The following is a 17103-nucleotide window of genomic DNA, read 5'->3' on the forward strand; positions in this document are numbered from 1 at the left end:
ATTAAAAGCAAATATTGCAATAGCAGCAAATCAGTATTGTATAAATGATTCATGTACTGTGGCATTCTGTGGTGAACATTGAAATTATCAATTTGCTCTAAACCCAACACTTTCCCTAAGCAGGTGTCTGTTGTCTCTGTGGTCAAAGGGTCATCCAGATAAATGGGTAGGCTGAGTCACCATTGTAAGCACTTGGCCCTTTTACTCACTATTAACTTTAAATAAAATCTTCTACTTGGAATGTAGCAAATCACAGCTTGCAGTGATGATGTGTGGCCAGGCTGTTCACAAATACTGATTTTCTTCTGTTATCTGAAAGCTCTGGCAGCTTGGATTGGAGCTGAGCCCTGGACTGAGGTTCTCTGCATCCTCTCCAGGTATTGCATTACTAACTGGATGCCAAGACCCTTTTGTTTCTGTACTGAGGCTGTAATTTGGTAGTAGGGAAAGAGGAGTCATAAGCTAAAATACTTGTAGTTCCCAATCTCCTGCCTTGCATACAAGAGGCTTCCAGCATTTTGGAAAACCAAAGCTCTTTCAAAGTTTGCTGAGGAGTAGAATGAAATTGAAAGCTGCTACTCAAGAAGACAATAACCCAAATAAATTGAAGGAGTAGAGATCTGAGTCCTTTAGGCACAAATCAAGAGCAGATGTGCACCTGGGAGTCCTGCTCAGAGAATGGCAGCCCCACGTGGCTCATTCTCCTGGGCAGGTGTCTCAGGAGCAGCTGGCTTTTGTTCACACTGCAGGAAGATATTGGTTCAATATCGGTTACAGGGCCCTTGTGGGAGCTGGGAACTCTGGTTTCAGCTCTCCTAAACTGATCTCTGACTTTGGCTGGAAATGATGACCTGACCCTGGGAAACAACATCCAGAACAAGTTCAGTAACAGCCAGTGTGCTTCTGTGAAAAGTGTTGGCTCAACAAATCAGCATCTGCCATCTGGGAGATAAAAGCTTTCTTAAAAATAATGGGAGCAAATTGCCTTGGGTCCTCCTTTCTGCCTGCTGCCCTTGCCCTGCCAGTGCTGCAGTGTGGAGTCACACCATGGCTGGGAGAGGGGAGAGCTCTGGGCATCAGAGCCACCTGCAGCAGAGGAAGGGGCAGGGCAAATGTCTCTGCTCACCTTTGTGGTCTGCTGGTTTGTTCTAAAAGCCATCAGAGATGAGAACTTGAAGTGTAAATTTTATGTTTTGATTTGAGAAGTTTCTGAGTAAAATTGGAATTTATTGCATTTGATTTGGAGCCTGGTGGCTCTGGCAGCCTGACATTGTGGGTTTCTGGCATTGCCATGTGCCAAACACATGGCAGGAGTTGATTGTTCTGTTGCAGTTGATCAGCAGGGCTCCTGCAGTGTTTGGCAAATAAAAAATGCTTCTGTGATCTTAAAATAAGCATTGCTTCTTCATGATGAGGCTTACACTTAAATAATAGAAATGTAAGAAAATCAGAAAATCAGCCTGGCTCCAGATGTAACTGAAATAGATACAGCTGAAGTAGATAACAGCTGTTACCTGAGGTGCCTTCCTGCAGGTGTCATGAGTTGCAGGTCTTGGTATTTTTATGGCATCTGACAAATGTACCTCAGTGAAAATTCAGCACTTTGTAAACAACACTCATTGGCTGGTTCACTGATCTTCAAGCACTTAATAACATTTTTGGGGGTTAGTAGGTCCATTTTGGCTTTGCAAAATAATGAAAATAATTGTCTATCCTGCTGGGGAAAAAAAAAAAAAAAGCCTTTTTAACGTTTTGAAATATCCTCCTCAGTTACAATGTTGATGAACAGCAGACCCTGCTGCTCCCCACCCCAAGGAACACAGGCACTCACCTGGGCTGGGCTGCTGCTGCACTGGAGCCAGGGCCAGAGTGTAATTTATGAAGAGGGCTTGGGTGAAAGCATAAATAAGGTGAAAGCATAATAAGTTGGCCAGCATCAACTGCTTGGGAAGTGTAGCAGACCTAAGAGAGAATGCATTAACCTTGTATTCACAGTGGGACTATCTATTATTTATAAAACAAAACTAGCTTTTAGAAGTTTAAATAGAAGCAGGTTGGATCATCAGATGATGTCTCTCATTTTATTTGACTGTTTATTTTAACACTCACATAACTGCTTATTGATTACTTATTTCCTTGAAATAATTTATAGATTTCAATGACAGCACTGGGCAGAGTACAGTGTCCTTGGTGAAACAGAATGTCTCTCACTGCTGTTCCCATGATGTACCATCACTGCTGGGGATGATAGCTAAATCTGGAAATAGTTTTATTGCATTCAGGTACCAGAAAACTTTGTTAATACCACAAAATCAAACATACCTGTCATAAAAGTACAACCTTTGCATAATGTTAAATGATTTAAATGTGTCTTGGCTGTATCAACAAGCATGGGTATTTGCTGAGTCAAATGATAGAGCTGGGGATATGGAAAACTGTCTGGTATTGCAAAAAGCCTTTATCTGAATAGTTTAACTCTGAGGCATATTTTTGTTTCACTTCTTAATATCCCAGTGCAAATTTAAATCATCAGAATAATACTGACAGCAGGGGGCACTAAAATAAGAGCTGTGGAAAGAAGGGAGCTTTGCCCAAGTTTTCATATTGGTAACATCCTGTACTTGCCAGAGCAAACACTCAGCAGCCTTCTGGGAGCACTGCCTTTACATGCATGCATTCAAGTTGTCAAACTTGGGCTTGTTTCCTTCCACTTGGCACTTGTACGTAGCTTTTGGTGTTTTCTTTGTATTATTACCTGTGGTGCTCTCAAAAGATCCTTCTAGCACCTCTCCTATTGTCCTTTCAGAAGCTTTGTTCATCACAGGGAGTTTTTCCTGGCTGCAAGGACAGGTAGTTGGGGAAGGTTGTTCTGGATGAAGCAGAGAGGGAAGATATTCAATGTTCGGGGCTTTTTAATGGCTGAAAAGGGACAAAGGACAGTTTCCAGGCTCCCTGCAGTGGCTGGTCACTCCAAGGTGTGTGAAGAAGGGGAGGGTTAGGTTGGAGAGCAGGGAAAGGTTCTGCTTCCCCAGAGGGTGCTGGGCACTGCCCAGGCTCCCAGGGAGTGGGCACTGGAGCCAGGAGTGCTTGGACACCAGGGATGCACAGGGGGGATTGTTGGGGGGTCTGGGCAGGGACAGGAGCTGGGCTGGATGATCCTTTTGGGTCTCTTCCAACTCAGTCTATTCTGTGATTCTGTGAAGAATATCACAAAAGAAAGTTGCTTCTTGCAAGAGCCTGCCAGATTCAGTTGTTCATGGCTGAGCCTTCTGTTAGCTAAAATAAAAGTTACTTTGCTGATTTTAATTCTTTGACCTCAAAGCATAATACACAGTTTTCTATAACAAAAAGATTTGTCAATTCATGTATAATCCATGTGTATTTATCTTTTATGCATGTGCAGTATACATATTTCATTGAAACTATATTCACATATTTATTGTAATATTATACAGTTTCATTTGAAGGAAATACACTATTCTCTTCTTTGGAAGAATAAGTAAGAGTAAAACTTTCTGTGAGTACTGAGTGGCTGTCATTTATCTCAGGAAAATATTGGAAAATTTTCAATTAGTCAAGAAAATATTTAGGTGAGCTTGAAAAAGGTATACCAGAAAGGATGGTCAAGGTTTGCTGTATTTGTTTTCCAAACTTTTTTTTTGAATTCTCAGTATTTTATCAAGTTTTACAATACTAATATCAACCTAGAACCAAAACTCATTTGTCCAGGTGGGGGCAATGTTGTATTTAAAAAGCAGGAACTGACCCTCTTTTTCCATCAGATAATTGAAGTCCTTCCTTTTCCAACCCAAGTCCTTCAGTGTCTGCTAGTAAAACCATCTATTCTACGGTACAAAATATTGTATTTATTACTTCTTGAAAGCACTGCTTGTAAGATCTCAGGATGTTCATGTGTCAGATGTAAATGCTCGACTATTTTGTGTGGGTGGGACTAGCATTTTCATTTGGCCTTGTGCACTTTTATGCATTTTGAAGTTCAGTGCTGTAATAATATGCAAAAATTATGGTTAGCTTTAACTTTTCAGTCTGCAGTTTTGAAAGAGCTTGTTGGTAGTAATGGTTTTGTTTCTAATAATAATACAAAGTACATTACTGCTACTTACTGGTTGATTGCAAAATTAACTGGCTATCCATTTCTGAAATAATTCCTTTGGCCTGATTCCTCTCGTTTGATTAATATTTACTGTTTTCATCAAGTGTAGGTATTTTTCATTTTGTTGTACATATGGACTATATTAATTTTATGCTAATTCAGAAAAATTGAATTTGATTAAAAATAGAGAAATGTGTTTGCTGGAATTAACAATAATTTTGCTGTAATTGGATGGGTTCTGTTAGTACTGGTTAATTCAGGCTGTGAGGTTGCTTACTGTCAGAAATAAGAATAAGCCTATTCAAAGCTCAGATCACTAAGTATTAGTAGTGTGTTTGCTGTAACAAATTTTAGCTTTCCTTTAAGTGCTGCATTTTGGTCTGCCTTGTAATTTTTGCTGTCTATAATGTATGTGAAATGTCTTTTAAATTGTCAACTGTGAGTTTTATCTGTCATAGTTTTAGCACAGCATTCCCAGCATCTGAAAAATACTGGCTGCTGTTGGACTTGTAATCTACTTTTTGTGGTGGTCTTAAACACAAATACACATGCAGTGTGATAGAAGTACCCTTGATGGATGTTGCTTGTGTTGGACAGGATTCAGTAGCAAAATCTTTCTCCTTGGTTTGGGGAACTCAATTGGGTAGGTCAAAATGCAATTTTCGTGGGAGTCTGCCTGGCTTTTAAACCACTGTATAGCTCAGAGGGAAGTCCCCAGCACAACTTCTGTGTGCTGCCCCTGAAGCAGATGTAATTCCCAGTCCTTGTATTCAGGTCAGTGTTAGCTCTTCCCCTGTGTCTGTCCGGAGTGTCTCTTGTTACCCAGGGCAGGGGCACAGTCTGGCAGAGCCTCAGGAGGAGTCCTGCTCCCTGGTGCTGCTCCACACCGGGGCTGAGCCCCTGTTCAGGGCAGGAGTGTTTCTAACTGCAGCTGCTTACAATCCACGTCAGGTGCTGCCATGAGGTTCCTTCAAACTGGAAAGAAATGCTCTCACAGGCAAAATAATGTGCTGGGCTGGGGAATAGGCAACCTCCTTTTTGGAAATACTGGTTGCTACCTTCACTACTGTGCACTTGGCTTGAACTTTTGGACATGCCCATAGCAAGGCTAGCAACTGTCTTCTCAGGGGTTTTTCGTTCAGTTGTCAGCTTCTGTTGAGTATTCTAAAACTCCTCTCTGTTGTGTTCCATTTAAGAACTGATCATTTGGAGGTTGCTTGAACAATCAACAAAAAAACCATAGGCTTTCAAAAAAAACTAAGTGAACCTGTTCCATTGGACACTGGCCCAGTTTTCATCATGGAAAGACGTTGGAAGTGTTTTACTTTCATGGACACATGTGTGTGAGCATGCCTGTACACATAAGAAAATGTGACAATATTTACAGTAAAATCATGAAGTAACATCTGCCCCTTCACCTGTTCTGCTGATCTCCAGTGGTTGGTTGTCAGGGCTGGGCAGCACAGGTCAGTGTCCAGAAACAGCTGCTGAAAGCTAAGGCTTGTAGTTCTGAATGCCAGCACCCAAGAATAGTGGCCTGCTTTGGAAGTATCAAACTTTTACAATTCACTTTCAGTAACTTCCAGTTCTCAGCAGACATCTGGAATTGGACTGGTTTAGTCAACTGCAGATGTTTAGTAACTTGCAAATGGAGCTGTACTGTTCTTACCTGTCGGGTCTTCTGCCCACCCAGGGACGCTAGATGTGGGGTTTCCAGTCCCTGGATTGTGGTGACCCCAAAAGATGGAAAAGTCTCTCCTCCAACCCGTGCCTTCTAAGGAAGACTCAGTAGTCTTCTGTTGTCTGTTCTCAAGGTTGTTTATTGTTGGTTATCTAAAAGATTCTTCTCCCTGAACTGCTGTGGCCCGTTCAGCAGCTCAGACAAAGGCACACTGCCCTCCCAGGGGGCTGGTGCCATCTTTTATATCATATATTATGTACTACATGTTTATACTTTTTCTCCAATGCCTGCTATCTATATTGAATGGTGACTTTCTACTCTAAACCAATCTGTGAGTGCCAACGTCACCAAAGACATGGAGGTTAGGAAGGAGAAAGAAAGAGGACAGGGCACACCCAAATCCCTCCATCTTAGAATCCCTGACCCCCATGTACAAAACTTGGACCCCTGCATACAAGGCTTAAAACCCCCCTGTACAGCACTCAGAAATCCTTCCTTTCACTTCGTGATTATCTCTACTATGCTATCTAAACTTGTGTGTGTGGCTTGTAATTCTCCATACAGAGTTAGTGATTTGCTCCACGGGCTAAGATTGAAACCCCACGTGTGTCTTTGGCTGCATGCCAGGGTCTCCGAGCCCCCTGCCAGCGGCTCTGGCCATCCAGGGCACCCAGAGGAGAGTCCTGGGTTCCGACACTTACCCTGTGCAGGTGAGACGCATTCAGGTGAGGAGCCAGTGAGCTTTGCTGCTGTTGTGTTGATTGGGAAGCAGTCAGCTGCCAATACAGCTTTCTCCCTGAATGCCCCCCTCTCTTTCCTGCAGCTCTGGCTTCCTTGCTCCTTGTCTGAGCAAGTCAGCTGCAGCCATGAATGCCCCAGATACTGCTTTTCCAGTGGGGAGGCTCCTAATGGATGGAAACTAGCCAGAACTTGGGGTTTGCTGCCACCTCTGCTGATTTTTCAGCAAATTGTCTCTGCTAAAGAGAATGAATGCTCTGCTAAAGAGAGTACTGCTGAAGAGAGTGAGGTGAGAGACTTACTAAATATGTCTGTTAAAAATGGATAATAATTAGGGTAGTAAAGACAGAAAAAAAGAAATCGTCCATTCAGCAAAAAGACAATTCAGATAGGTAACCCTTTCATCAGAACTTCCCCTGAGCCTGCTCCTGGTCTCTGGCACACTGTCAGCATGGATCTGGCAGAGGTTTTCAGTTGCCGTCTGCATCTTTTGGAACCCTCATTGCTGCCACCTCCTTCCCCCAGTCCAGCAGTACTGGCATGGTGTTCTTATTTGTGTGCAGCACCTCTGTATCAGAAACATCCCTCTGCTTTAGCTGAGCACTGAGAATGGCACTTGGGGGCAAATTTATCTGTGAACAAGCCAGTCAGATGATTATTTGGCTCTTTGCTCTGGGCAAATTTAACTTTTTAAAGAAGGCATTAGTGCAAACTGCATGGGGATAGAAGAGGGCTTATATTTGGTCATGGAAATTGAGTGTTTTAGTGCAGAAGCTTAAGGATCTCATCATAAATTTCTTCAAGACATAAATGCTGTAAGCAAGGGACTCCTTCTTAGCTTGTGGATGAAAATAGCAATGTTACTAGTGTATGTGGGTGTTTACTGAACCAGCTCTTTCGTGCAGCTCATTTGGTAGATTCAGTGAGATTTGGATTTCCAATCCTACGGGAGGAATGGATCTGAAGGTCTGCTTGGCACAAACCATTGTAAGAGAGGACACTCCCACACACTGCTGGTTTTCTCTCAGCATCAGGGCTGAAGCAGCAGAGCAGGGGCACAGCTCCCTGCCAGGGGTGCAGCACCCACCAGCACACTGCTGCTCTGATTCTGTGAGCCGGTGTCCTGTGTCTGACAGTGAGGGGAAACCCTGAGCAGTGCAGGCACCAACACCCACTGAAGCTTTTGTGTTCAGTTGCTTTCTTTCCTATTTTTCAATCCAGCCAGCTCAAACTTTTGTGTATTCTTGCCACAGCCACTGAAGTCTCTGTAGTTGGAATTGTAGAGATACAGGCAGGCAATCCTCTCTCCTTCAAAATTCAGTATAGACAGAGATATTTATTTTTATTACTCTCTATCTGAGCAAAGCCTAGTTAGTGGTGGATTTTGTCATCTTCTGTGAGAGAAGTTTGAGACAAGACTCCCATTATCTTTGGGATAGTTTGTGAGAGCCTGTGAAGTGAGACAGTGGTACAAGACGAGCGATGATAAAAAAGTCATGGAGAGGGTAAACAAGATGAAAAGACAGTTGAGGAGAAACAACAAGTGTGGGACCTTGGTTAGCTGACTTGCAACTGTGTGGAGAGTAGTCATGCAGCTGGAAGTACATTTACCTGTGTAAGAGAGGCTACAGCCTCTCTTTTTGAAAAGGAGTCTTAAACAAAGTCTTGGTTTCCTGTGAGTACTCAGAATCAAATTTCCTACAGAAAAAGTGTTCTCCAGCACTTATAAAGATTATTCTAGACTCCACGGGTGCTGATGACAAAAAGTTGGCTTTAAACCAGTGAGCCAAGCTTGGCTTCAAGACAGAGCCAGTACAAGTTCCTTGTCTGCCATGTCAGATGGAAGCTGGTAACAGCAAGGCTTCTCTTAAAAAACCTCTTCCTGAGCATGGTAGGACTATACACTATAGTGTCCAAATTCTCTCTTGGGGTTTGTGATCTTATCTTACCTGGTGTTGCTTTTTTAATTGATATCTCTTGGCTAGTCAAGATGCAAGTGTATGAAAGAGTATGTGTCACTTATCTCTCTGTTTTCTTCCTCGTGATATCATTTACATTAATTCATTCTTGTGGTCTCCTATTAAACCACCCTATTTCCACATCAGTTGGCCTGTTTCCAAAACATATCTCATAGAAATGCTGATACCTAGTTCCCTTAAGCTTGAAATTGCCTTAGAAGTGTTTAACCAAACAAACAGTTGGATTTTGTTACTGTGTGAATACTTAAGGGTTTAATTGCTGCATGAAGTGTAAAGCACAGAGTGCTCTCTGTGAACTCGGAGCCGAGTATGCTGAGATCACACAGCATAAATCTCCAGCTGGGGATGACTTGCTTTTATGGCAGTAAGAGGAAGACAAAACTGTGTGTACCTTTACTCCTGCTGTCCTAAGACTGGCTGGCACCAGTTCATCTGTGTGGCTGCTCATAGCTGTGTTGGTTAGTAATGGCTCAAACCCCTAAAACCTCAGTAAATGTTGCTGAGTAAAGTGCTTCGGTTTTCACACCTGCTTAGCCTGAGGAGTGAGGAGGGCATGGTAAGATAGGGCAATATCAGTTTTCTGATTGCTAGTCTTGCAAACCCACCCAGGGGAAGGGAAGATTTTGTCCCGAGAATAGACTGGAGAGGACGTGGGCTGCAGGCAGGTGACACTCAGTAGGACACTGGGTCGGGGTGCATTGCACAAGGACATCCACCTGGGTTTCACCCCAGTCATTGCTCTGCCACATTAACAGCTGCACAAGAGTAATTCTTTTATAACCATCATGAGGAGATCCAGTTCTGAGTGTACAGATCAAGCAGACCTGTGGAGCAGGAAGGTGACAGCTTTATGTGCTAGCTCGTGGGAGTAGATGTAGGCTTCCCAAAAAGTGCCTGCGAGAGCTTGTCTTTGGGTTGGGTTGGTGGTTGGATCATAACAATTCATACACATGGCTCAGATATCCCAAATAAAGTATTGCTTCCCATTGTGATATTGGCCATAATTTGCTTCATTGCCTGGCAGTTTCAAATTATTTGACAATAAAAGTGTCAGCAAGCCTATAAAAGTAAAACACATGCTTAAAGGAAGATGATGCTTTATTTTTGAGAAATGGTATACAGTGACTTTATGAAGAAAAGAACTATGACTTTTTATAGTCCACAGTGTTCAAATTTGAAGTGTTACGCAAAGTGTTTCATGGTGCTTCACAGTCAGAGGTTAAGAAAGCTAAAATCAATATCAAAATGCATATTATTTTTCTTGGCTTGAAAGCAAAAAAATGTAACTATAAATCTGCATTTTGTGGTGCCAATATTCTGTGAGAGTAACACAGCCATGTCTTACTCATCCGTTTTGTTGCAGAGGGAAAGGAGGGGAAAGGAGCTTTTGTGCATCACGTTGTGTTTCAGTTCCAGCATTGACTTACAAACCTGTATTCATTTTAAAATTGACAGAACTTGAAATATTTCCTCCAAATTTCCCTCCTGGGTTCCTGCACGGGGAGCAGAGCCCCAGTTGGGTTGTACATGGCAGAATGCTGCAGGGACTTGCTGGGAAGGGCTGGGGAGCTGCTGTGAGGAGGGGCATGTCCAGCCAAGCCTTTCTGCAATGCTGTGGCATGTCACACACGTTTCTCCTTCTTTTTGACTATGATACTGGTTTATGTGCAAAATGATTTAAACTTGTGGGTTTATGTGTTTCCCTGTGAAAATAATTAAACGCTCTTAGTTATTTTTGAAGGTGGCTTGTAAAGCAGGCAGAAGGCACCTTGTATTCCAGTGCTGTTGGCTAATGTTGGATTACTGGTACATAAGCAAGGCATTCTGTCAGTAGAGCAACTGGCATGTTATCTGATTTTTCACTGTGCATTGTTCAGTTTTAGTTAGTAATGTTTACAGTATTTTGCAATATGTTTTGTAGGAAAGATTATGTGTGCACACAGAACTGAAGCCTCTATTGGGATAGCTATGTCCATACTTCCAAGAAGTTGAGACTATTTTTGCTGTGCATCTTTTACTTACGATATAGCTTCCTGGTTATTCTAGAAAATAAATTGAAACAGTAGCATGGAATTTTCATGGGGTGCACAGGTCTTCTGACTGTTAAATCTGCTTTATACATCATGCATTTTCACCCTGAAATGAAGGTGGTTTTTGCTCTTGCTCACAACAAAATGATGCAAAGCAAGATTAGCTTTCTCTCAGAAGGCTTTGAAAGAGATTGAGCTGGCCTGCTCAGCTTCAAGCTGAATCAATGAACAGTTTGACATAAAACCTAATGTCTCTCTTTGGTCAGCAGCACTCCTCTGTTCAGCATCCCTTTCAAATGCCTCAGAAACCTGACAGCCTCAGCCATATCATCTCATTGAAATCAGCAATTCACAATTGTGTTCTCGCTGGAAAAGGAGTGGTGAAAGGGTAGTTTTAGAATGAAGTTTTTTATCATTCAGCAGAAAACTGAACTTACAGTTAAGTTTTGTCATACAAAATGTAAAGTGTATGCAATGTACATGTAACGACAACATACACAGTCTGCTACATGTGTAGCACTTAATTAATCTAAAAGGGAAATATGATAGGGTTTGTGAATGTTTATGATATTATTGCACATGTTGCTCTGTTTTTAAACAGCTCTTAAGAGGTAAGCTATAGATCAATATGCCTGTAGGCCTGTTTTCATTTCTGCATTTTATTTGCTTATATTGCTGCTGCATTTGGTAACAGTCCAAATAACATTAAGTAGTTGTTTCTGTATGTGACCCTTTTAAGACTACACTATCAGACAGGTAATTTTGTACATGCAGTTGAGAACAAACTAGAATGCACTAGTAGTATTTTTTCACTAGCAATTTGCCATCTAATTTCAGGGTAAAATAAATGTGGTTTTTATAAGGAACCTTCTTTTAGAATTTTTTTTTCTGGTTAGTCAACAGGAAAAGATAGTAGCTGTCATACGTTTTATTTGATATAAATGTGCTTCACCATTTATTTTGCCTGGCAAGCAAATATATGAAACTGGGATCTTCTCAGGCTCCTATTATTTTCTCAGTATAACTACAATATTTTGGCTATTTCCATGTCTTGGGCAACATTTTAGCTAATGGATATGTTCCCAACTGAAGTTAAATGGAAGAGAATTCCTGATAAGAGCCAAAATATCTCCCAGATGTCCCATTTGGTTTGGATGCTTTCTCACTGAAGCATACAGGCTGGATGGTGTGCTGTGATCTGTGCTGGAATTTGAAAGATCATCTTCCCTCATGTCTCCTCTTGTCTGGAAGCCAAGAGACCTGAACAAATGGTGCTTCCTAGCTTGTGAGCCTTGTTTTGGTGTACCATCAGCTTTGTCATTTTTTTTTCCATTGCTCAGTTCTCTTGTAACTTAAAAATTATTTAACAGCCACTGAGTGATGAATGGGTTTGAGAAAATGCTGATAATTGTAAGGTTTAAGACAGAGGTAAAATTCTGCCTCTGGAAAGTTCAGAATAACTACTTTGCAGGGTAAAATATAGAATATAATATACAAAGCATAGCAACTTCCAGTAGACATGTTCAGGGAGTTGTCAAGTTGTTAGTCAGAGCTTTACTGTCTCCATCCTGAATTGCATTTACACTTGTAAGTGCAACAGTTAGGTCACAGAACTGCTGCAGAGCCCACAGATCATCTTGAAACTTGATTTGTGACTGAAAGGATCAGTCTGGGATGGGTTCAAAGATTTAGAACTGATCTGTTTCTTGTTGGTACATTACAGCATGTAGCAGCTTCTTCCGTGATTCCCAGTTGCTGCAACTACTTTTTGGTACCTGTAGATTTTTCATGTGCATCTTTAGTAATTTTTAGAAGCAAGTCTAGCCATAAAATCAAAATTTGGCAGTGTCGATGGGGTTTCTGATTTTGAGGTTTCTGATTTTGGGGTTTCTGATTTTGGCCAGGCTGCCTTGCAGTTTCTATGCTGGTGTCCAATTGTGTTTTTTTTTCACCCTGACGTTTGCTGCCTGTTTTGTATCTTTTTTCAACTAGCAGCTTTCTGGTGTAACATTCCATATTCCATGTTCAGGTGAATGACTGTGGTATGTGCATTAGCCTGGTCACACAGGTAGCTTTGCAGTTCTCTCTGCAGCACTCTCCTGAGGATTTGCTCCTGCAGCTTTAAGCCTCGTGCAGCTGCAGCCACTGGGGCAGTTCCTGATGTTCCAGTTCTGCAAGTCTCTGGAGCTGAACCTTGCCCAGTTTGGGGAGGCTGGCAAAGACTCCAGGCAGGGCAGAGATTCACTCGGTGCAGAGATTTGTTCATGGAGGAAATTGTAGAGTGGATTTTAAAAGCTCTTGGAGTAAATCTTCGTGTGTCTGTGTGTGTGCAATGCAGCAAGAAGAGTCCTAGCCCTGCTGAAGTATTCTTTAGTTTTATCATGACTGCCCTTGTCACTCACTGTCCATTGCTTTCAGTAGCAGTTGTGCTGGAAATGGTGATCAGCTACAGCAGAGTGTGGTAGCAATTTTTGTGGTAGCTTATATTTATCCTTACCTAGTCACATTTGCTGCTTGGGGACAGAGCCACACTGCACAGTTTTCCTAATTGCTGCTGTAATTAGGACTCAGTGGCAGAGAGGGTGCCCCAGTGGAGTGCCCTGCCTTCTGCTTGTGCTGTCTGACTGACCCTGCTGTGAAGAAGCAGCAAGAGGAGGAAAACTCCAAGGTTCTCAGACACAGTGAAGGAAAATCATATTTCTTGTAGTGATTAGCCTCTCGTAGTTGTTTGGGGTAGTTGGAAGAAGACTTAAATTCACAGATTTAATCTCTGACTCATTACCATAGAAATCAGGAGGTCACACAAATACTGTCTCAAGATCAAAATCCTGAATGTAAAATGTGCCTTTCTGCAATCAATACGTGATGAACCAAGGGGGTTATTTGCTCAAGTGTTATCTGGTCCAAATGGTCATTTGGTTATTTACTGATTTCTGATCCTGCTGAAGGCAGTGCAATGCCTTATCAAGCAGGCTTGAGAAGCATAGTACTGCAAATGTCTAACGTGGTCCTCACAAGGGTGTAGAGTCCCCCTTGCTGTTCTTGTAGCTTGATTTCTGGCAGCTGAGCAATCAGTGGTGAGTCATTTAGTCATGTATAGAATAAACATACTTCTCAAGGGGTAAGCCACTTTTTTTGTCCCCATAAAGAAAGCACTTCATGATTTCTTTCTTCTGCCTCTGATGCAGAAAGCTGTACTGTGTGTACTTTTATGGTTGGCTCTTTCCATAATCCTTATTCCATTAACATTTCTTTGTTAAGTGGGATTCTGTTTTGGATGCTGGATGCTGTATGTGGTGCTAGCATTTTTCAGGAAAGAAAAAAAGTTCCAGTTTCCTAGAAACTGGAACTGAGGAGCTTAAAGTGGATTCTTCATGTAGTTTTTATCTTCCTTTCTGTGTACTCTGAGCGTTCCCATCCTGGACCAGCACAGCCCATAGTGGGTGTCCATTTAAGCCATATGCAATGCAGATACCCTTCTGCCAGGAGATTCCAAGGGACTGTCATCCTGTTTGACTTAGAAGAGTGTTCAAGCAGTGATTATATTGGTGATCTACCAAAATGTAGATGTTATTGAGTGCAGAGCAAGACAAAGATCCACCATGTTTTACTTTTTCTTTGGAACTAAATTTTCATTTCTTTCCCCTGTGTTTCCTTTTCAGCCTGTTTGATATGGGAGGAGAATATTACTGCTATGGCTCTGACATCACCTGCACCTTCCCTGCCAATGGCAAGTTCACAGCTGACCAGAGGGCTGTCTATGAGGCAGTGCTGAAGGCCTCACGGGCTGTGATGGCAGCAGTCAAGCCAGGTAAAAGATCTGCCAGCAGGAGTTGAGAGCTTTGGTAGCAGCATTCAGGCTGTCAAATCAATTATGTTTGCATTTCAGAAAGTCTTGGAAGGGAACAAGATGATAAAATTAATTTCCATGGTTAAGCAGCTCCTTAAATATAGAGGTAGGATACACAACATTCTCCGTACACTTCTAAAGACATAACATAGAAACAATTATTAACACAATTAATAAGATACTTTAATTTTTCTTTTTTTAAATTCCCTTCATCTACTTTCCGTTCTTATTGTTGTCCTGCCTGTTTGGAAGAACGGTACAAATGCATTTACACTCTTCATGAGTCTAGTAATGATGACAGTTGTTACTCAGATGTGTCCTTACACAGCCAGCCATCTTTTCAGGAAGCTGATGCCAAATGCTGAAGTCAGAGTTTGTGTGAGCACATGCTGTGCTTCAGTTTGTTTCCAGTATCTTCTGTATTTTATGTGTAGGCTCAATGGAAATCTTCTGTTGAAAAAGGGGATGGAGTGTGCATCTTTGGGAAGGATAATTAGCCTTAAAAAGCTTTCAAAAGCACTGGCCATTGGGTACTTCACTGTATGCCTTTAAATTGCAGGCAAACTGGTTCAACAAATACACATTTTCATTTGAAACAACTGTCTGGCTTAATGAAAACCTTATTTTTCTCCCATTCTGCTTTCAGGCCAGCAAATAAATATTTTAGAGCTAGCTGCTGCTGTGATTTTGTCACTGGTGAAGGTACTTGAGCATTTCTCAGTATTACTAATGGAACATCTTCAAGAAGAATGTACTCAATGCACAAAGCACACTTATCCTTTAAATGGGCTGTATTAGTCTTCAGTTGCCAGACCTTAAATGCCTGAGCTTTCTGGATTGCCTGTTGGAACAGAAGCAATTTTCCTGTTATCCAGGCTGGCAGCAGCTCTGTTGATTTGAGCAGTTTGCAAGGGAGTGATGCCTCAAGTTTTAGCTTTCATATTTTCCAGATTCTATACTGCATTAGTGTATAACTCTGAACTTCATATAGAGCGTTAGCAAGTTCTCCTCACAGTTTAGTCAGACAAAACAATCCTTTCCCAGCCTGGGAACTGAGGACACCATTGCAGCTTCAGGCCTAAAAAATGTAAACAACAGTGAATTGAGGAGAGCAATCTGGGAGGATGGGACTTTATAACCTGGAGCTGTAATTGGATAATTAACTCCAATATGGAAATGGACCAAAACTTATAAAAGTGTGAAAATTCGTGATCCGTTGTCCGTCTTGGTTGTAGCCTTGGCCAGGCTCTTGTACTGGCCAAGGTGTATCCTTTGAAAGCCTTTTTAATAAATCCCTATTTATTCCTTTAACTCTGTCTAGCCTCTGTTCTAGGTAGCCTCTCAAGGCATCAGGAGAAATAACACTTGATGCTTATCTGCAAAATGAGGCTAGATATCTTGCTATTTTAATAACAATATGCATTCTTCATCATCTGCTGTTCCTCCTCTCAAGACTCATCCCTATTCCTCTTCCCAGTTCTTGTTGCATTTCAGTGTCACCTTTAATCCTATGTAACATTTTTAGCAGTATTTTATGCTAATAAGTTGCAGACTGTCTTCAGCATTTGAGAGCTAATATGATGTTGTGCTCAGGGTGCTGTAGAGAATTTTCAAGTTTGCTGAACACTCTATTTACAGTGTCATAAAATAAGGACATACTAATTTGAGTATTTCTGAGAAGTAGTTGCAAGGGTCTTTTACTAGCTTTGGGAGCTTGAGATCCACAAACAGACAAATCATTCTTAATCTCTGGCAGAAGAAGGGACTGAACTTTCTATTCTTGTCGTCTTGTCTGTTTGGAAGAATGGTGCAAATGCATTTACACTCTTTGGAAGACTAGTAATGATGAATTTTTTATCTACAGAAAATGGGCTGCAGACTGGTTCATTGGTTTCATTCCTTTTGTACTTCAGAGTGCAATGAAATGCAACCTGGACTCTTGAATTACAGATCCAGTTAAGAGTCTGGTAACATGCAAACATTTTCATCATCTGAGAAGTCTGCTTTTTAGGTACTTTTAAAAATCTGGAAGACCAGGATTCAGAAAAAGAAGAAATGGAAACACCGACCTTTGTAGCATGGCTAGTGTCACAGAGTTGTCAGGCTGCTGAGAAACCCCAGAGCCCCTTGAGGGGCTGATGCCATTGTCACTGCTGTCCAGAGGGAGACTCAGGGAGAGAGGCTGCAGCCTCCCTAAACAAACCTCATTTGGGAGCTCCTCGACTAAAGCACTAGGATCTGCCCCTGGGGGAGCCAGGTACTGTCACCGAGGAGAGCAAGAAATGATGATGTGAATTCACAAGAGTCTCTTCTCCCTGTAACACTTTGTGTCTCCAAAAGAAGAGGCAAAACAGCTTGCAGGGTTGGAGGCACTAAATGTAAAATCCAGAGCCATCATGTTTTAGTGAGATTTTCTGGATTATGGAGCCTATGGTAATTTTGCTGTTATTTTTGCTAGTTTTCATTTCCCAGAGTTCCTAAGGTCAAAGCCTGCCAAGTGACAGGTCAGGTGGCAGGAGCCATTCCTGGAGCAGGCTGGGTGAGAGTGGGCACAGCACAGTCAGCAGCTGTAGGAAATGCTGTTTATCTCCTTAATTGCCTTGTGGCAGGGGGACACCAGGCACATCTAGTAGTTGTCATCAGGATGTCAATGATTCCTGGGGTCTTTCTGACTGCAAGATAGGGAGTGAGTACTTTAGGGAGAGTCACTG

The 17103-nt window shown here is 41.9% G+C and overlaps 1 protein-coding gene across 2 annotated transcripts in view; it reads left to right on the forward strand.

Annotated features, from left to right (window-relative positions):
* Positions 1–17103, forward strand: part of PEPD (peptidase D) — a 151168-nt gene that overhangs the window by 97748 nt on the left and 36317 nt on the right. For both annotated transcript variants that reach the window (XM_038147846.1, XM_038147845.1), the window contains one exon: positions 14205–14353. In XM_038147846.1, coding sequence (XP_038003774.1) covers positions 14205–14353 — 149 coding nt within the window. The remainder of the gene's footprint in view (positions 1–14204; positions 14354–17103) is intronic.

Source organism: Motacilla alba, chromosome 11 (assembly GCF_015832195.1).
Source record: "Motacilla alba alba isolate MOTALB_02 chromosome 11, Motacilla_alba_V1.0_pri, whole genome shotgun sequence".
Lineage (NCBI taxonomy): Eukaryota > Metazoa > Chordata > Aves > Passeriformes > Motacillidae > Motacilla > Motacilla alba.